The sequence below is a fragment of the Procambarus clarkii genome, chromosome 6, assembly GCF_040958095.1.
Source record: "Procambarus clarkii isolate CNS0578487 chromosome 6, FALCON_Pclarkii_2.0, whole genome shotgun sequence".
Classification (NCBI taxonomy): domain Eukaryota; kingdom Metazoa; phylum Arthropoda; class Malacostraca; order Decapoda; family Cambaridae; genus Procambarus; species Procambarus clarkii.
Window position 1 is genome coordinate 29,691,482 of NC_091155.1, and position 22,607 is coordinate 29,714,088.

A 22,607-nucleotide genomic window follows, 5' to 3' on the forward strand; every position below is an offset into this window, starting at 1 on the left:
AATGATAGAAAATTTATTGAAAAGTTTATAAAAGCCTCAAATTTGTAACTTTAGTACAGGGATACTGTAGGGTAAAAAAAAAAAAAACATGTATTTTATGTAAAGATTTGAACTACACCAAGTCTTAAACACACTCCCAAGTGCATTATCATGGTCTGAGTATGTGGTTAGGACGAGACTTACATCTCGACATTCAGATGTAAGTTTCGTCCTAACCAAATATTGTACTCGGACCTTGATAATGCACTCAAGAGAATGCGAAAGACGGTGTAGTTCAACTCTGTACATAAAATACATAACTAAATGTGTTTTTTTTTATCCTATATTATGTCTGTAATAAGACATTAAATAATGGTAAGGTATACTATGAGTACAAAGGATACTGTAATTCAAATTACCAATGAGGCCGAGATATCCAATGTAAACATTTATAATTCCTTGTCAATCAAGTTCTTCAGATTCTTTATTGGAGTGCTGTAGGCTTCTGCTTCCTCACATTTTAATATCACATCACATATGACTGAAAGAAAAATGCTAATATAAGCATCTGATGGAATACACAGTACTGAAAATGATTTCATTTAAAAATAACCATTTGGAATAAATTTATACAGTAGTTCATCATTGTATATAAACCTTCTGGCCATGTAAGCTATTTTGTTATCTAACAGTGATTTAATCCAGCAAAGAAGGGGAACCACAAACATATGCATGACAGCTTCATGCCTCTAGCACTACTTTATGGCGTCTGCCTCCTCCACACTTATTCTAAGTAAGAAAACCAAAAACGCAGGGTTTCATCATGTCATGTGTAAATGGAAAATTTCATTCAAGGAGCAAAGGCACAATTGTTCAACTTGAGTGAGTGATGTTTTAATTATGAGAGTCAAGACTAACACCAAATTAATATGATAAAAGAAGTGAGAATGCTGGCTGTGTCACCATCTCGGACAGTGGCAAATGTAGCCAATAAAAACATAAGAATCAAACAACATGCACATTTTATATTTATATACAATAAGAATCATAAACATCATATACATTATATATATACAACCTTCGGTTGTACAGTACATCCATTCGAGTTAAAAATTGTGTGTTTTGGTGTCTGCTGCTAATCAGTTAATCGTCATCCAACCAGTTAATAGAAAAGTTGGCTAAATAAACTTTCCTAAGCTTTCTCTTCTTAAACAGTGTAAGATGGGATAAATAGATTGCTAATTAACACAAAAATAATAAATAACATGTAATTTTTTTGTGCATTGTATACTATTTATTGGTCAGTTACTTCAGCAAGGAATTATGGCATAAAGTAGCAGTGCGATCGCACCCGCTGTCTCTCTCTCGTCTTATCTTCATTCATTATTTACATATAATAATGTAAAATATCGGAGAAACAATGTTTATTAACATGAGACAAGATAAAAAGAAGGAATGACAATTTCTTTACCTCCAAACTTACCTAGCCCCTTCAATTAATGGTATGTTAGTTTTTCTGACTATCTGGAGGTATGCCTGCTAATCATTTTGGTAAATTAATGTCACACCATAGTGTCTTGTAGAAAAAAAAAAAAAAAAAAGAAAAAAAAAAAAAAAAGAGGAAAATGGACTTTTAGATGTCTGGCATCTTGTTCTATTCTTCCTATATACATAACATTTAAGTTTGATTAATTATTATAAGTGCAGACTTTGACATGCATGATGTTTGCAGGAACATAATAACTCCAGCACAAATCCAGAGCCATATGTACAGTATCTATACTATAAAAAAAGATTGTCTGTGTTTGTCGAAAGTTGGAAGCCAGATGCTGGGGGCTAGCCTTGCCCAACATTGAGACAAGAGAGAGAAATATGAAGTGAGAGAGAGACTATCCCAAGCACTGTGTGGTAGCCAACCCACCCACCCAGGACATACAGTATATATAAAATGATTAACATGCATGAATTCTTTCAGAAAATACTATAGCATTGTTTAATCAAACAAAATGCACAATTTCAAAACTACTGGTATGCACAGTTTTGTTGCTATGAAGCAAAATCTTATTTTACTATTATTATTACCACTATTATTATAAATGATAAGTTGTTCTGCTGGTGAACCAAGCACCATGTTATGTGCTGTATACCAAGAAGAAACAATTATAATACTGTACTTACCTTTTCTCTGACTGTCATCAAGGAATGCAATATTGATTGAAAAGCCCCTTGACTTAGAGAGTGCAAGCAAATACTCGGCAGCAAGAGTGGGTGATACTTCCTCAGACCTCAGAGCTGAGACCACATTAACCAGTGTTTCAGATTCAATGTCCACAGTGCTGAAGAATGCAGGTGGAATGATCTGCAGAATTAAACTAAACTGAAAACAGAATCCTAACAGAAATAACTTAAATACACCTGTTAGGGTGTAAATGGCAACATGCTCTAGAACAGAAGTACTAAACATTCAGGGGGAAGGGGGGTAGAAATAGCCTAAGCTACTCTATTCCTTTGAGATGTATTTCTTTCTAGTCTCAATAAACATACTTGAACTAAACATTCAACTGATCGTAAGTAGAAATGATGTACCGTAGTTGGAGTTTAGTTACAGTGATGAATGAAAAATATGAAAGCCTTTACTGTTTCCTGACTTTCAAGTTCAGTTGATGACAAATATTACAAACAGGAGATGATAAAGTTAAAGGTTGGCTTCATAAACAAGTGTTCTTAAATAATGGGAAAGTAGCAAATCACTGACAAACAGATGGGAATTAGCTTGAGAGTAAACAACGGCAAGTGTACAGAAGAGCTACGGTGTTATTAGGCGGGAAAAGGGCATAACAAGAGTGACAGGAAAGAACCTCTACTAGACAACGGCATTCTCTAACGAAATAATGTGGGAATGATACGTTTGTGTGAATGATTTGAGGAAGCTGTAACATTTCAGCAAGGCTATTTAATGCAACCTTGCCATTTTAATTAATATCTAAATGATTGGAACTGAGATAACTGAGAGCACTTGGGACAAGTTAAAATCCAAGATAAATTTTAATGGAACATACAATTTGGGGATCAGTAATCTGCAGACAAAATAACAAACACCAAGATTCTAAACCTGAGAAACTAAAATGGGGAAACTCAGTTCGTATAAACAGTACAAACTTTATACAAACCTTTAAATATTCAACTGTTCTGGAGACCTGATGGGACAATTTATTCCACTCTTGTATAAATTGATATGAAGTCCTTGGTAGAGCTGGCAAAGACGTGTTCATGGGCATTTTTTCTTCACACTATTAAACAAAAAACAATAAAACAATGTTAATAGAAAAATAAAATTTCCCTGCTAGAAATAGTCTTGTGCATACCAAACTTAGAATTTGTATATTACAGTAATAATGTACATGTTTAACCTTTGACGGTTGAGTAGCTTCACACAGACTTTCTTCTACGGTGCCTTCAACATTAAGGTCTTTCTGAACAGTGGTATTCTCTGCCACAGGTAACACTGGTGATTTTGGTAGGGTGGGTTCCTCTGCCACAGGTGACACTGGTGATTTTGGGAGGGTGGGCTCCTCTGCCACAGGTGACACACTTTGTTTACAAATACTTTCTTTTGTAGCAACATCAACCACGGGGATTTTCTTCAGGGGTTTCTAGGCAAGAGAAAATAAATTACAACAAGCACTTCATTTTAAATATAAAGTAATGTTTTTAATCAAACTACTGGCCCCTCCTGTATAATTATTACTGATCTCAAACATAAGGAGAAACTAAAATCACACATGACTGTCAAAAGTAGGGTGGCTTGGAGCGTAGTCAGTTAATGACTGACTGGTCTTGGGTGCGATTCCTGTGCGAGGCAAGATATTTGGGCATGTTCCCTTACACTTTATGGTTCTGTGCATGTAGTGGTAAATAGGGACCTGGAGAGTTAGTCAACTGTTATGGGTCACACCCTGAGGGATAGTCAGTCATTGACTATCACTGGTGGATAGTCCATCATTGACTATGGTCACTCCCTGGTGGATAGTCCATCATTGACTATGGTCACACCCTGGGGGATAGTCAGTTGTTCACTAGGGAGTCAAACTGTTGAGATTTTTAACACATTTATGTTGGTAAACTTTGAACAGTGTATATTTTTAATAAACACTAGGACATCACAAAATAATAGGACCATACTATTCAATACTTGTCACTGCTAACATTCATCAGTGTATGACTGTAGTCGATATCAATGATGTAAAAAGTGCCTTCCTTAAATAATAATTAATTGAGTCAGGGAACAGGCGGCCTGGGTATATATATACAGTATGTTAAGTTTCTATCGAAGTCCACTCTCCCCCCCCCCTCCTTCTATAATCAAACTACTGACCCTCCCCAGGATGCAACCCCACAGCAAGTCAATCCCTGGGTACCTATTTACTGTTAGGCAAACAGGGACATTGGGTGATAGAAAATGCACCCATCCATTTCTATCCCACTTGGGATTCAAACACGGAATTCCAAATTGTGAGATGAGAACTAACTTGACTGTACTACTGGTTAAGAAAAATTAGAAGAGACAGAGTTTTGAATGAAGGTGTTTATTGTATTACTTGTTTTGACACCAAACAAGACTGCAAAATCCATTGCCGAGCCCAGCTCAAATTAAGAGGAAGCATACATTAAATCTACCACCTGGATGTACATGCCACTGGGATTAAAAAATCACAGAAAAAATATAGGGGAAATAATTTGAATCTTCATCTTGCACATCTGAAGGGGCAATCTCCTTTATCAGAAAAGAGCCTGCATCCACACCCTGCCAAAGAGTGAACATATTTGCTATGTCAAATATGAAGGAGGAGGAGGGTAATTTACTAGGATAGGCCTTCTCTAGATGACAAAGTGGCAATGATTCCCTTTGACCATTTGAAGGTGAAACTAGAAGCACTGATGAGTGCATGTAGGCTTCCTGCAAACCTCCTCTAGATGAAAGCAGAACTGGTTCACCAGCCAGTGAGCTCCACGCCCATTGAGTACATGCAAGAGTGAGGCGCAAATGTATGAGTACATATGAACACGTACTGAACGGGTTGAGATTAGCTTGAGCTACCTCATCATTTTGTGTGTATTTATACCTCAATATACTTATTTCAATTTCAATTTTAGAACCTTCAGTCAAAAGTGGAGGAAAGGAAGCCAGGTTCTTAACAGACAAACATGAAATTAAAGTGCTTCCAGTCTTGGCCACTCTCTTCAGTAAAGGTGAGTTAATAAGAAAAGCTAAAGTTTCTTCAGAGACAACCCTGCAGCAAGCAAGCAAAAGTGGAAAATCAGAAACCAAAAACTGAAATTTCAATGTCTGAGCCCTAAATCATATGTGAGCTGGAAAAGCTTTACTCTGAAATGAAGCTTTAATTTTACTATAAAGGCAGTGGACTTGTATATTGTGACTCGCAGAGTACACTCCTGGCATTGAACGCACATAGTAGTAACACCCAGAAAATAGTCAGTGATATTCGAATGAATGTTTTAGCTGCTAAAGAAAACAGATTTGAAATTAAATTCCTATGGATACCATCACATGTTGGCATCTCAAGGCATGTCACTGTTGATATGCTTGCAAAGACAGCCTGTAGAAAACCAGAAATAAAAATTGATATGGGTGTTTCATTAGCAGTGACAAAGAGAATACTTAAACAAATATCAAATGAAAATCTCACCGACCTAACAAATTCACAAACACCTGAAAGTTATAGCATTAAATAATATGATAGATATCATGAGGAAACATTCACATATGGGACTAATAGAGCAAGAACTCGGCAATGTGATGTTATAGTGGCCAGAATACGCCTGGGATATAGACGTATCTGGCAGCTTTCTCAAACCCCAAATGTCGAGTACACCATGTGTCAACTTTGTGAAAGAGAAAATGCACTCCCTTGAACATTATATTGTAGAATGTCCCGTATTGACTGACTTTCGCCCTCCTGGGCTGAGGTATGCTGAACTCTGTAACTACTATATGAATACTGGAACACTTTATGACATATTGGACTTGTACCCTAGATTGACCATTTAATGTATCAATTATACAATGTATGTATGTGATGTAACTATATAACCTGAGCTTGTAAAAGCATCTTAATTACCTTCAGTGGTTAAGTGCTTAATTGCACACTAGTTTCTCTATCAGCTATCTCACCCTGTCAGAGTAAAAGAGACAAATGTATGTGTGTGTGTATATATATGTGTGTGTGTATATATATGTATGTATATATGTATATGTATGTATATGTGTGTGCATGTATATGTATGTGTATAAAGTATATGTGGAAGCTGATCAGAATTACATTTCACCTTTGTAAATGCACATTAATGACACTATGTAAATGACACATCAAACACTTTATGTAGGGCATACGTAAATCTGTGTATCTATGTATTTACGTATGTAAGTTAGCTTAGCATTTTAAAAGCACTATACAATCACCTTCTGTGGTTGATTGTTCAATAAATCCCTGAACTATATGTTTAACAAATCTCTCACCCTATCCATGGAGGACAGAAGAAAATGTATATACAGTATGCTGGTTAGCATTGTAAATGTGTAGCCACGTCTGTGGTAGAAAATAATAATAAAAATATAATAATAATAAAAATATAATAATAATAAAAATATAATAATAATAAAAAATGCTATCAAAGAGACACATATCAATCATAAGCTTAAGACATTGTATTAACAATGAGCACTCCCACCAATGCAATTCATTCAGGTTATTGCCAACTTACCAATGACCTCAGGTGCGGAGGCTTTTCTATAGGGAGAACACAATCTGGATCCACTATATTAAACGAACTGTCTTCACTGCTATTGACTTCAACAATTTTCAACTTTGTTCCACCTTTCTCTTGTTTATTATTACTCAAAGTATTGTCCTGTATTTTATTATTTTGATTTGGATGATGAGTATTTTCTGTCTCTTGCTTTATCAACTCTTCCACTGGAGAAGAATTTTCAGGGGTAAAATTATTTTCTTTAACTACTATTTCATGGTCAGATTTTTTTGTTCTTTCCCCTTTTATGTCCACAAAACTCTTTAATTTGTCTAGTTCCTTTTTGGCTTCTTTATTCCATGGCTCCAATTCTAATACCTGTAAATAACCAAGAATTACTCACCTTGAATATATAATACAGCTTATTCACCTTACAAAAGCACATTTTGTCAGCTTTTTATATAAACTTGCATTACAATATTATAAAACAAAGCAGTTAGGACATTTCCTGCTATTCCCTTCACTCAATATTCTACTTTACCATCAGGCCCATTAACACCTTGTTACCTTAAATCGTCATCTTGTTCACCATCAGTACTCTGTTACCTTATCTTGCTCACCATCAGTACCCTGTTACCTTAAACACTATCGTCCACTAATGACGAAGTATGGCATAAAAAATTTAGTAGCTAAATGTCCACTAATGACGAAGTATGGCATCAAAAATAAAAAAATTTGGCCTGCTTTCAGCTTGGCTGCGGGAAGGGCGCGCCGCGGTTTTGGACATTACAGTATATGCATATACTCCTGTGGGAAATTTCATTGCAAATACATTGATACCAAAATGAAAGACCTAGGACAAGAATTGAGGCAACCAAAGTGAAAAAGAGTGTACACATTGCATTGCTCTTTAGCGCTCCCGGGTAACACGCTCTCACTTTCTCTGTTTTGTGCGGGTGGTATGCCAGGCTTTCGAACTTCATATGCATTTAATCGTGTAGAGAATTCTATTGTGAACACAGATATAAAATTGAAAAACCTAGGGCAAGAATTGAGATGACAAAGTTGAAAAGAGTATACACTTTTCAGTATTACCGCACTCTCTAATGGAAGGCCGGGCGCGCCTCCCTGCTCTCTTCCCGGTAACTACGGCCTGCTTTCATCACGTCGGCGGGTGGAGCACGCCATGGTTTTTGACATTATATGCATATACTCCTGTTGGGAATTCTATTGCGAACACACTGATACGAAAATGAAAGATCTAGGACGAGAATTGAGTTGACCAAAGTGAAAAGAGTGTACACATTTTATCATTCTTGTGCGCTCCCAAGTACATGTAACTTGCTCTCACTTTCTTTCTTTGTTGCAGGTGGTAAGCCGGGCTTTTGGAGTTCGTATGTTTTTAGTCCTGTAGAGCATTCTATTGCGAACACATTGATATAAAATTGAAAAACCTAGGACGAGAATTAAGGTGACACAGTTGAAAAGAGTACACTTTTCAGTATTACCGCGCGCTCCCGTGGAAGGTCCAAAACCACCCGGGATAGTGGGATAGTGAACACACACATCCACAATTTCTCAAAGAAAATATTTAAATAAAAATACAAGAGCACCTTAGATCTTAAGTTTTACTAATGCTCCCTGAGCTAATCCTGTGCTGCTACAGTATTTTACAAAATAAATCCTCCTCATTCCACAAGAAAACATTGTGCTCAATCATCATGCTCTTGCCTTAAAAACTAATTAGTAATAAAATTTAAATAAAACTGGACGATACTTAGTCTATCTAAAATCTTGTTTGACAATATGTAAAGTTCGGTATTTTTTAAAGTTTAATTATAAAACTCATGAGATTATTTGCATACTAAAATTACCAAATAGGAATAGTTCACCTTGTGATATCCCATACTCGATGAGGCCAGCTTATTTCATACACATACCAATACACAACCATTATAAGCCATTCTTTAAATAGTTAAAACAAAAATTAACTGACCTTTTGGTAGTCTTTGATAGCCAACTCAGTCTTTCCTAGGTTAATACGTGATGTGGCACGCCGTAAATAGCCTTTTATATATCCAGCATCAAGTTTCAAACACATATTGCAATCATCTTCTGCAGCTTTGTATCTAATATGGTAACAGAAAGAATACTGTATTACAATCCTAAAATATGGCAATACATGTTACAAAATGTGAATATAAGTGTGACTGAATATCCTGCACTCACCAACCTCCTATTAATGGTTTGTCTTCAGGTATGCAGATGACCTGCTAGCACTTACTCCCTCCTAGTAACAGAGATATACAGAGAGGTGTACTTAGCTTCTCGGTGCATATACAGAGAGGGGTACTCAGCTTCTCGGTGTATACAAAGAGAGGCGTACTGTACTCACTTTCTCGGTGTATATACACCGAGAGTTTACTTTAGTCCAAATATATATTAAGGATTGTATGTTCTTGCTGGTTGGTCAGTAAGCTATTGTAGTGACCTCTTGGTAGATCAAACCATACAGTAAAATGACAAATGTATATGTTAGGAATATATGACTGAATTCAATGTAGCCAAAGCTCTAAGCATGTTTGCCATACTTGTCTTTCCCTATTCTAAAAGCATTTATGACAAATACAGTATTATATTCTATAGGATAAATTCTTAATTTTTATACTATTAGAAACACAAGAATTAATTCTGATATGGCTAGTGATTTACAGTAAGTATTATACTTATGCATACAGTACCTAAGAATAATCTCCCAAATATAATTACCTAGGTGTAATTACAGAATGAGAGCTATGCTTGTGGTATCTTGTCTTCCCAGTACTCTGTCATATGATGGTTTGAAACTACTGTACTGACGGATTTGACATCCACCACCTTCTCACTTAATTTGTCCCAACCGTCTGCCATTAAAAAGTTAACTTTTTAATGTTTTTCGACACCTTTGTTTCCTTAGTTTGAGTCTATGACCTATTTCTTGGAATTTACAGGGGTCAAGAATTCTTCTTCATAAATTTTGTTGATTCCTGTTACTATTTTGTACATGACAATCATATCATAAAATCCCATTTTTCTTCTATCTTCTAGCTTTGGTATATTTAACACCTCTTTCTTCTCCTTGTAGCTCTTTTTTCCAGTTCTGGAAGCCCTTTAGTTGCATGTCTTTGCACTTTTTCTAGTTTATTGGTGTACTTCTTGAGATATGGGCACCATGCTACTGCTGCATATTCCAATTTAGGTCTCACAAAGGTAATGAGCAATTTCTTGGAAAGTGTAGCATAGGCTCCTCACACAATGTTCTTTATGTGGTCCTGGTGACAGTTTTCCATCCAGAACCACCACTAGAAGGGAAGGTTGTGTGTAGTTTAATTCAGTGAGAGTGAGAACCCCAGGAGAGTCAGCATTTTTTTCACCAGTGCACCTTTGTTAGTACTGTATTAAAACATACAAGTACCATATGTATATCTGCAGGATTTTACACAATAATGCGTGATTACTTAGGCTGATCAGGAGGCACAACATGGTCCCAAGCAAATATGTGAGCAAGACTCCAAAGTGGCAATAAGTGTGTCTGTTGCACCATTTCAGTAGGACCAGTAAAACTGTGTATGGGGGCCAGTGGAAGGATCATGATGTGGGAGGGAAGCAGCTAGAATTCCCGGAATTCAATTTGTCCAAGTGACAGGAAGGGACAAGAGAAGAGAAATGGGCCCCTAAATGTGTGTCAAGAGGTTATTAGGGCTTGTCAAGTCTTCTGCAGCTACTGTATCTCTAATACCTACAACACAAACTTGTATAGCAAGTCCTTACCTTTACAATTAATGAAAGCAAGAGAAACTGTTAGAAAATATGGAAATAATAGCTACAGCAAGGATGCTTTGTACAGTACATAACTTCCCCCACACTTCATGGCCTGTGTGTCAAGTAACCTCTCCCCCAATACAACCACTTTCCTCATCTCTGTCCACTCATGGCATGTTTTAACTTTGCATTCTTTGCTACTACTGTATTCTGTCACCCATATTAATATTTGCTAGTGTCTAAGATTTCCAAGATGTGTTATCTTTCATTGTTATATCAATACTGCATATGCATTAATTATCCATGTTGTGCATTATAGCATTATTGCCTTCTTATATGAATCAAATCACATGAACAACTAGTCCCAAATCTTGTCAACTTGAAAACTTATTGATGACAACTGTTCAGTAGCAATAATAAGAGGCATCACTATCACGATGTGTCATTCTTAATTAGAGAAGGTAATTCAATACTTGAGAGAGAGTGACTAGGGACCACTTCCAAAGAATTACCATTTTACCCAATAATTACTAGCACTGCTGAGTTATACAAATAGATAACACCTATAGACACCAGCTAAAATAGATTCTGAAGATTTTATGTCCTGACAGCTGAGGCAGCTTTAAAAAATGCAGGTAGGGTCAACTAGTAGATGGTACTAAGAAAAGATACTGATACTGGATCAGTAAAGATTGCGAGTCAGAATGCAGCTACACAATCTGAGCATGTGTACAATAGTGAAAAGTATGAGGTAAGGAGCTCAAATGAAGGTACGAGAGGAGAACACATCTTGTAGACTTGGAAAGATACACACAAACTAGCCACACCTCTACTGTGTTTGAAAACCTGGATGTGTGGCCCTGACTCTGATGGATAAGGTTTGCCTCTCCTGTGCTTACACACAAAAATGTGTGAATAGAGACAAGGATATACTGTATATAAGTACGTTATTCATGATACCAAGAGAAATAGCTCACTTCTTTAACTTGATATATGCCATTGCTCTGTTGGCTCGAAGCACAGCATTGGTGGGATCAAGAGATATTCCTCGAGTGTACTTGGCTGCAGCATCATCCAGTCGCCCATCATTGTACAATTTGTTGCCCTGAAAATGTAACCATACTAAAAATCGGAGTGTACATAAAAAGGAACTTAATGAGCTGTTGCCCCTAAGGAAAGCCAAGATGTGTTTTATGAACAAGGAAAATAGGAACGTTCAGGTGTTTTATGAACAAGGACTATACATCCAGCTAACCAAAGGAATGAACCCACAGCACGATTATCACTCACTGCTTCTTTCAATGCTAAAGCTTTCTCCACGTTGCTACTTTTGGGTCTTATGGTTTCACCACCATGTTTACTTGATTTCCCTTTCATATTTTGTTCCTCTTCAGATGATGATGCCAGTTCTTTGTCCTAAAAAGGAAATAATTAAGTTACATTCATGTATCTTATATTAGACATTTTTTAAAAATTAAATTTTATAGCATCAAAGAGCCAATAGTGAGTCTCCAAACCCCATTAGCCTTTTCAATGACACACAGCACACATTGTTGTGCAGTCAATAGTCATTCTTTTGTCCAACTACCAGGAAAACTTGTAAATTAAATTACACGTGATCTATTATTTAATCAATATTCATTCTTCCATTCCACATCTGGAGTATTCAAAGGAACTCTTCATTTATACTACTGCATACTGTAATTACATGGTAAAAAACTTATTTTTATCTGTAAATATTTTAGAATATCTTATTATTTCCATATCATACAATTATTTTTTTCAGTAATCCATGTACAGTGAATTGTTTCTACCCTAATCTCCTCCTCTAACCTCATGCATGGCTACAATACCTGCTGAATCATCAGAATCCTTTATCTAACCCCATGCATGGCTACAGTACCTGCTAGATTACCAAAATACTTGATCACATACTTATACAAAAGTAGTTTCCTGTAATACAAATTTTGCTAGGTTATATACTGAAAAAATTTATACTGTATGTATTTCAAGCATACCACATCAAACTTGTCCCAAGCAGCATAGTCATAAGCTGATATTTTCTGTCCAGGTTTCATTTTTTTCTTTTCATTTTTTCTTCGTTTGCTATCACCAGGAATGTTTTCAGTGGCTCCTTTTCCTGACGAGATTTCTAGTTTCTTTTTACTTCGTACAGGTGGACCAGCCTAAAAAACAAAAATAGTCAAACTGTTAAAATGTACAATATACGAGATCAATGCAGTTCATGACAATCAGTAGAAACATTGTACAGTACAGTATTGTGCAAAAAATATTTATGAATTATGGAAGAATTCCATTTAAGAATTTCATGAATCTTTTAATTTATTTACAATTATAATTTGTTTTGTCAGGGGAAAGGCAGCCTGTATGCATGTATGTATGTACAATAGGCATAGTTCAAGGTCTCCCAAGGTTGAACTACTGATTTTCCCCAGGATGCAACCCCACAACAGTTGGCTAGGTGAACAGTATTAGGTGAAAGAAAACCATATCCAACCATTCCTGCCCAGCCTGGGATTTGAACTCAGGATTCCCAAATGTGAGTCGAGAACAAACCCAACAGAACAATCTACAGTTGAACCCAGGTTACGAGCATCCCTGTTAATGAGCTTTTCGGGTTACAAGCCCGATTTGTTCGGAAAATTTGCATCGGGATACGAGCAGTGCATCGGGTAACGAGTTTGTTGATACACGTACGGGGCAGACTTAGTGTGTGGTGGCACGGCGATCGTGCCTCAGTTTACCACTGTCTCTTGACCAGTGACTATCCAGCCTGAATTCTTCACAAGGATTTACAGTTTTTGTCAGATATTTGATCATTTGAGCATAAAATTTTTTATTATATATCTCGCCATGGGTCCCAAGAGCGCCAGTGGTAAGGCTCAAGGCAAGAAAACACGCGAAAATGGAAAAACAAGAGATCATTCGTAAACATGAAAATGGTACACACGTTGTTGAACTAGCTAGGTAGTACAACAAATCTTCAGGGGAGGAAGAGAAGGCAGTAGAGAATGTCCCATCCTCATTAAGAAAATGTGTGCAGTATGAGAAGGACTGCAAAGTTTTGCTGAAAAGAATCAGCCAGATAAAACTGTAGTAGGCCATTGCATTGATCTTTTTAATGACAATGTGATGCCTCACTACAGATAAGTGTTGCAAAGAAGGGAAAAACAATCTTCAATGGAACATTTCCTTGTGAGAAAAATGAGAAAATCAAGGAGTGAGCCACAACCAGGACCTAGTGATATGCAGGCAAAACGTGCCAAAGAGTGCACTCCAGAAAAATATTCACTGCCTGATGTTATAATGGAAGGGGACTCCCCTTCCAAACAGTAACACCTCTCCTCCTCCCCCCTCCTCACCATCTTCCATACGCCAACAGAAGTCATCAGCAAGGGTGAGTAATAACTTGAACATACTTTTGTAGTGTAGATTTGGATGAATTAGGTATAAAATTTGGTTTGAAGTGAAGTTTTTGGGCAGTCAGGAACGGATTAATTATTTCCCATTATTTCTTATGGGGAAATTAGCTTTGGTTTACGAGTTTTCGGGTTACGAGCCGTCTCCAGGAATGGAATAAACTCTTAAACTGAGGTACCCCTGTATATACTTTCTTGTACGTGCAGTTTGTGTGAGGGTTTTCTCCTTTCAATGACTGCTGCCAAGACCCTGTTATTACACCACCTTAGGTAAGGTATGAGAAAACTTCCTGCATATCAGGGGATTTTTATGAGTTTGCTTCCTCTAATTATATTGGAATTATATGGGCAGGTTGACCCAGATATGGTAGGTCCTAAGGGTAAATTCCTGCCAAATAGGTTAGGCCTTAAGGGTAAGGTTTGCCAAATAAGTTGAGTTCTAAGGATAACTTTTGATAGGTAGGTTAGGCCCTAAAGGTCAACTCTGTCACGTTACGGCTGGCTGAGTCAGGTTGGAAACGTGTCGAGTTACCTCGGGACTGAGGTGGCCTCTCTCCTTGGACTGGCTGGATAACTTCTCATCTTCGTTCTTAATTTCTTTCTCCCAGTCGTTCAGGTCTTTGATGAAGTCCTGAAGAGCAGCAGAGTTATCTTTGATGGACTTCTGCAGAAGTAGTGGCGATGCGCCCTCCATGTCGGACACACAAGTCCAGAAAATTCGTTCAGATCAGGACGGATCCGCCGCCGAAATGGTTTGTTTACGTCGCCAGCTGTGTCTAAGGGATGCAAGTCGCTTCGTACAGACTACGGACCGCACACATTTTTACTATTTCGGACACCAAACTAGTATGTTTCGTATAAATGTGACTCAAACACATACAAATTCAAATGTTGGCGTCAAGCCTTACTGTAGCCTCTGTTTACCCAACAGTAAAATGGGTACCCTGGTTGTTAAAGGAATTGGCGGAGTCGTATTCCGGGGAATATTAGGATTAAGGACTTGCCCGAAACGCTATGTGTGCTAGTGGCTGTACAAGAATGTAAGAATTCTTGCATAAACAAATAACAAATCATCAAAAGTTGTGAGATTTTATTCCTTTCTCGTAGCTTAACAATCTTGTTGCTAACCTTTGTATTTTTCAATTTTGGATGTTTGTATCGCACGGATTCCGTGCCGGTACAGCATATTCCAGTATGGGTCTAACAAACGTTTTGTAGATTGCCTTAAAAGAGTCTTGATTTAGGTTTATAAATGATGTCCTTATATTATCCAGCGCCCCTATGCTGCCGATGTTATCCTGTTTATGTGTGCCTCAACTGATGCTAGTGTTGGAACTATATTCATTCTCAAATCCTTCTCTCTTTCTGATTCCTGTATTTCCCTTTTAATTATGGTCTAGATGTCTTCTGGTCTTCTCTCTCTCTCTCTCTCTCTCTCTCTCTCTCTCTCTCTCTCTCTCTCTCTCTCTCTCTCTCTCTCTCTTTCCCATCTTCGTTACCTTATGTTTGTTGGGACTAAATTCCAGCAACCATTTGTTTGACTATTCCTAGAGTGTGCAGTCAAGGTCCTACTGCAGTCACCTTCTGTTTTTATATTTATCTGTAAACAATGACATGTATACGAGTTCACTCCCTTGGGTAGGTCGTGCACATAAAATAGGAACAACAGTGGTCCCAAGACACAGCCTTATGGAACTTTACTTGTTACATTCCTCCAGCTTGAAACCTCCTCTCTGTGACTCTTTGGTTTCTGTCCTTCAGGAACTCCTTTTCCAATTAATTTTTTTCCAGTTATTGCAGCCTGCCTCTTTATTTTCTACACCAATATTTCACGAGGAACAGTGCTAAATGATTTTGGACAATCTAGGAAAATAGGGTCTACCTAGCCTTGTTTTCCTGCCTTAAATATTTCATTCAAAATGATCTGCTACCAGAAATTTTAGCCAAATATACCCAGTTTGCTAACTGTAGGTAGAAACTAAGTGATTGTAACCTATCCACCGCTGCCCACTGGATGGGGGGCGGTGTGCAGGACAAACATATCAATTGTGACACTAGCTCTCCACATATGTCAGTTGCTTAATTTAGAAACTGTACTTGTGGTCGATCTCGAACCCATTGTTGATATGACAACTTATATTGAATTTTGTAACTAGCTCATCAAGATTGTAACTTGCTTAGCTAAATGAATTGTGGGGTTCAGTCCCTGAGCCCATTATGTGCTTCTGTAACCCTTTCCACTACCACCCACAAGATGGGTATGGGGTGCATAATAAATGAACTAAACTAAAAACTGTGAGATTTCTGTCTCAAACAATTATTTAAAAATTTAAATAATGGATGATAAAGTAATTCTGCAGCCTCCTTCAGCATGATGAGATTAGGTTTCCATTCACTACACAGACGTTGTCATTGACAACATGGGTGTTGTCATTCTTTGCAGGGTGCAACTATCGTTCACCATGCGGGTGTTGTCATTCCAGCTCACCCTCGTCAACAAAAGGTCATTGCTCATTCCATGCAGCCGCCAAACCCCGTTTATGACTGAAAAGAGCTTTACACACTGCGACTCATAATATTTGACAGACAGTGCTTCGCTGACGACATTTGTTCGAAATTGAAATTGAAATTGAAATAAGTTTATTGAGGTAAAATACACACAAAGAGATGAGGTAGCTCATGCTGTTCTCACCCCGTTCAGTACATCGTGTTAATACATACATAGACACACATCACAAACAATAAACATATTACCAAACATTCTGAGAGATAAACATATATATTTCCTCCTTTACACAAGTAATTTGTTAGAACCACAACGCTATAAATGCAGCCCGTCCTCCAAACAAAGACCCAAAAGTGATTCCATGCCAACACCTCTGTTTATGAATTAAAAACGGTTTACACACGACTCACAACTGATTTCGTTCAAACACTTCCGGAACAAGTGTTTCACTGACGAATTTTGTTTGAACCACAACGCTGTAAATGCTTCACTACGTACTAGATATACAAATAATCGCCAACAAAACCTAAACATCTAACCTAACGTAACCTAAGCCTATTTATGCACAGTATGTTAATAATATCTTATAATATTGATTTACATTTGAGAAAATTCCCGTTTAGAATGAACAGCATGTAAAAAAATATGAATGCGTCTGTGGGGTCGACCGCTGGATGTAACAGACTTGAGTCGAGGACGGGTTGCTGTAAATGCTTCACTCACGTACTACAAATACAAATATTCCAGCCCGTCCTCCAAACAAAGATCCAAAAGTGATTCCATGCACCCGCCAAACCCCCTGTTTATGAATGAAAAGCGGTTTACACACAACTCACAACTGCTGACGTTCGAACATATCCGGAACAAGTGCTTCACTGACGAATTTTGTTCGAACCACAACGCTGTAAATGCTTCACCCACGTACTGCAAATACAATTAATCGCCAACAGAACCTAAACACCTGACCTAACCTAACCTATGCCTATATATACACAATATGCTAATATATTATAATATTAATTTATACTTGGGAAAATTCCCGTTTTGAATGAACAGCATGTTAAAATTTATGAATGCGTCTGTGGGGTTGACCGCTGAATGTAATGGACTTGAGTCGAGGATGGGTTGAAATATTCGCCAACAGAACATAAACTCCAAACCTAACCTAACCTAACCTAACCTAACCTAGCCTAACCTAGCCTAACCTTCGCCTAACTTTACATACAAATTTAATATAAAATGATATTAACTTATATATGGGAACAAACTAATGCTTAATACACAGTATGTTAAAATTAATGAATGCGTCTGGGGGAGATGGCCGTCCTTCTAAGGAGCCTGGCCTGAGGACGGATTGAGCTTGAGAGGGGCCATGTTGGTTTTGTTTTGAATAATATTCTGAGGTTGTAATCTCGGAATGCCTTTTGTACCTTGTTGGTTTTGAGACGTCATAACTTTAACAATTTCGACATTCGGATAACTAACATTTACGACATTCATATAATTTTAAAAATTACGACGTTCTCATAACTTTAATTATTTGCCTTTATCACTACAACAATTACGCAGCCCATCCTCCTGGTTAGATAGTACTTAACGACGTGTACCATCGTACATATATTGACGTAATGGACAATTAAAAAGTAGAATTTGGTACTATTGAATTTGGACAAACCGGAAGAGGTTTTGTATATATGTTGCTAATATAAACTAACCTAACCTAACCTAACCTAACCTAACCTAACCTAACCTAACCATCCTAGGTAATACACTCTATCTGAGGCCTAATATAGTATGTATGTATATATAAATATATGATATACTAGGCCTAGGAATGTTTAAGTTTGGATTTTAGCTCTATTTTTACCGGACTCTATAAAGTGAATACTTCCCAAATCTACCATCTAATCGTCAATTAGATCAAAATATGTACGATGGCCCACATAGTTACAAAAAGTGCTGTATAAACAGGAGGATGGGTTACAATTATTATATTAATATTCAATTATAAGGCTTACAATTAAGGATACAATAAGGTTACAATTATAATTATACGAGGATCTTACTATTACAACAATTACGAGGATCTTAACATTACAACAATTACGAGGATCTTACCTCTACAACAGTTATGTGGATCTTTCCACTACAACAATTATTTGGATCTTTCCGCTACAACAATTATTTGGATCTTTCCACTACAACAATTATGTGGATCTTATCACTACAACAATTATGTGGATCTTATCACTACAACAATTATGTGGATCTTACCACTATAACAATTATGTGGATCTTACCACTATAACAATTATATGGATCTTATCACTACAACAATTATGTGAATCTTTCCACTACAACAATTATGTGGATGTTACCACTACAACAATTATGTGGATCTTATCACTACAACAATTATGTGGATCTTATCACTACAACAATTATGTGGATCTTACCACTATAACAATTATGTGGATCTTACCACTATAACAATTATGTGGATCTTATCACTACAACAATTATGTGAATCTTTCCACTACAACAATTATGTGGATCTTACCACTATAACAATTATGTGGATCTTACCACTATAACAATTATATGGATCTTATCACTACAACAATTATGTGAATCTTTCCACTACAACAATTATGTGGATCTTACCATTACAACAATTCGAAAACGTTGCAACGGAATAGCTAATAACACAAAAGGGTATTTAATATAAGTATAGAATCCCCCAGTTGTTACTAATAGCTGTATTGGAAAAACGCAATTATATAGCTCTCAAACTTCAAGTAAACTTCAAGTCTAAAGCAATATGTGTAAATAAAATTGAATAAAAACAGCATATATATATAATTTATTATTGCCAGAGATGGCTTATTTGGGAGCTACATAGATCTTGAGGCCAGTTATATTCGTTCGGCCAGTTTTGCCCGAAACGCAATGCGTATTAGTGGCTTTAGGTATTGTATGTACTAGTTCTATCTATAAATCCTACATTGTTTGTAACTCATCATTTATGTATGTATTTTTACCTGAATAAAAAAATTGAATTTGAATTTGAATTAGTTAACTGGCCAGCCTTGTTTACAAGATGGAGGAGTAGCTGTAGGCTAGAACAAAAAATAAAATAAATCGTAGATGAACAAAGGTTTGGTGGCCAGGGTGAGTGAAATGTGGCCTGTCACGACCGTAGAGTTTAAAATCACTATAGGGGTGTTTGCAAGGATCAGGTTGGGTTACCGTTACCTGCGGCAGGTGGCTGCAGGTGACGGGTCTCCCAATCCTGAACACTCCAGTTGCAAACTCTGTGAGCAGGAACTACGGCATGATCTCCCGCACTACATCACTGAATGCCTAGTTATTAGACCTTTCAGACCAGTTGGCATGAGGTACCTGGAGCTTTGCAATTACTTTATTCACTCTCGTATTCTTGAAGATATCCTCACAGTATACCCAAAATTTGCCAGTGCAGGCTATTAAACACATGGCTCTGTATGACTATCCATCCTGCGAGATGAGGACTTGTATTACCACTGCTACCTTATTCAATCTTGTGTTGTTGATATCCTCAAAATGCATCCGGAGTCTGCCAATGCAGACCACTTATCACATGCCTCTGTATGACTAACCATCCTGTGTGATGGGGATTTTTTAGCATCACCTAGTTAGCCTTTTTTGACACACTGTACTCCACTTCATATAGTCTAGGGCAGCTGCACTAATGCAGATGTACCTAATGTGTTAATAAAAAAAAAACCGTAACATCCAGTCATTGGTGATCAGACCCGTTGAAGGGACTGGACAACATGGCGACGGCGTGGGGTACGCGCAGCGTCTCTCCCGCTGACAACCAATATACCGCTGAAGATTCAAAGAAACCACCGTTGCATGGCAAGCATTCGGGTAATGATGGTCTTCCGCGTTCTGAAGAAGATAAAGAAGGCGTTTTCCTGGACAATAAAGATCAAGGTACACAGATTTGAGGAGACGCGCCGCCAGCATCGAGAGGTAAACAAGAGTCCATCCCGGCCCCACGCGGCCTGAGTACCAACATTCACCGCTCAACCCTGATAGGATAAGTTCTCTTGGTTTAAAAACCTTCGTCGTTTTCTTTGATGACAATACATCCACGGATAGCAGTGTTTTTTTTTTAATATTTCGACACAAAGTATCATACGCAATGACATTCCCAAGATGTTTAAGATCAAAGTGCACGATACAAAGAAAAGAATCCAACAAGCAAGAGAACTTGATCGCGGTGGACCACAATCACAGCGAGGAACTAGAGCTTCCTGACATGACTGACATCGTGGATACAAAGTGTGATGCTACGAACCGTTATGTTACAGGTTAACAAAATATATAATCAGACATGTGTTCTTCAATAGTAAAGAAGACATCAAAGCACAATTTCAATTAGATAATATTTCAATCTACGGAGTCAAACTATGCGTAAAACAGACGGAGAACTGAGTGATACAGGCACAACCCTACTGACCTCTATACAATACCTTCCACCTGACTGGGTTTGGATCAGCGGGTTTCTCCATAAACTAGAGGCGTACATACCGCGTCCAGCTCAGTGTTTTAGATGTAAAGAAATTAACCATACCTCGAAAAGCTGCAAAAAAAAAAATATGAAAATTGCTCTGGTAGCCATTATACAAAAGCATTCACATCAAACATGCTCAAATGTTCAAACTGTGATGGAAACCATGAAATAAATTCGAAACACTGTCCTTCATACATAGCAGCCTAGTCCTTCCATTAGGACTCTCCCCAACATAGACATGCCCAGCGGTAGCACAATGAAGCAACCCAACACCGTCCTTAACCAACCACCACCAATCCTCCAACAACAAACTTTACACACGCCAAATGCTTTTATCACTAACCATCCTACACCCCCTGACAACATTCCACTCCCTCAAAACTTGTAGCTAAGAGAAGATCTCGTCAAGACACTTATCACTTGTATTGAAAATGCAATAGAAAAGTCGACACTGGACCGACTCCTAACTAAATTCAACCCAACCGGGTGTTGGGTCGGGTTCCAATATAGTGCGGAACACCAATATCAAAACATCACTCACGGTATTTAAACAATTTCATCTACTCATCAAATCCAGACCTTGCTTTTATAGAATATCAATAGCAAAGCATTTCACTTTAAAAAGTTAAACCACCTTATTAAACCAAAGTTGAAACCATTAAAAAGACTTAATCTAACTTAATTTTAATCTAATAAAAGTTAATCTAACATAGAAAACGAAACTCAAACTACAAAAACAGCAACGATCAGCTGACGCCATCAACAAAACATGAGTCCTCGTCGCCAAATGCATTAGTCGTGACACTTCCATCAACTGTAAACAGCAACAACTGAAGCGGTGCCAAATAAACACTGACGTGCCATTGTGACGCGTCTCCCAACATTAGCACTCGTACAGCCATCGAAATGAGAATCTTCACGCAAACAGTACGTACCACAAAGAGGACCGTTCAGACATGTTGGTAAGAGATCCCTAGAGCTTTGATATTGCTTTATCCACTCTCGTGTTCATGATGATATCCTCATACTCCATCAAGAGTTTACCAGCGCAGACTACTGACCACATACTCTTAGAATATCCTGCGAGATGGGGGAATATCAGCACCAGTACGCAGCTGCTCTCGACACCAACTATCTGTCTCTTCATATAATTCAGGAGGCTGTTCTCAGAGTAAAGTGATTAGACCGAGACACCAACCCCTCTCTCACACCACCTGGGTAGTATATCCTCCTGTACAGCACCTATGTCAATTACTAATTATATAGAGAACTGTATTGTGTTTTGAGTGGCCTGTATTAAATGTGACTGTCTCTGGTGAAGTAACATTTATTTTACCCTTTTTTGGAATCTTTATCAACGAAATTTATTTTCTGTAAAATTTTTAAGAAACATCCCGAAAGCTGTACTGAATCAATTGTAGGAGCGCGGGATGGCCCACAACATGCACTCTGTACATTCATCTATGGTTTAGTCAACCTTGTGGAAATTCTGAGCATCCTCGCCATCTACTTGAAGACGTTTCCGGGCAGAACAATTATGGCAGGCGCCATG

The 22,607-nt window shown here is 37.6% G+C and overlaps 1 protein-coding gene across 1 annotated transcript; it reads right to left on the reverse strand.

Moving 5' to 3' along the window:
- Positions 1-14,783, reverse strand: LOC123753979 (RNA polymerase II-associated protein 3). The gene is made up of 10 exons (XM_045736033.2): positions 14,521-14,783; positions 12,567-12,734; positions 11,839-11,964; positions 11,526-11,653; positions 8,744-8,876; positions 6,763-7,125; positions 3,390-3,632; positions 3,150-3,269; positions 2,158-2,338; positions 1-520 (listed from the first exon to the last, which is right to left on the reverse strand). Exons 1-10 carry the CDS (start codon positions 14,680-14,682, stop codon positions 429-431), a joined length of 1,716 nt encoding a protein of 571 aa, XP_045591989.1. The 5' UTR covers positions 14,683-14,783; the 3' UTR covers positions 1-428.
- Between the last annotated feature and the right edge of the window lie 7,824 nt (positions 14,784-22,607).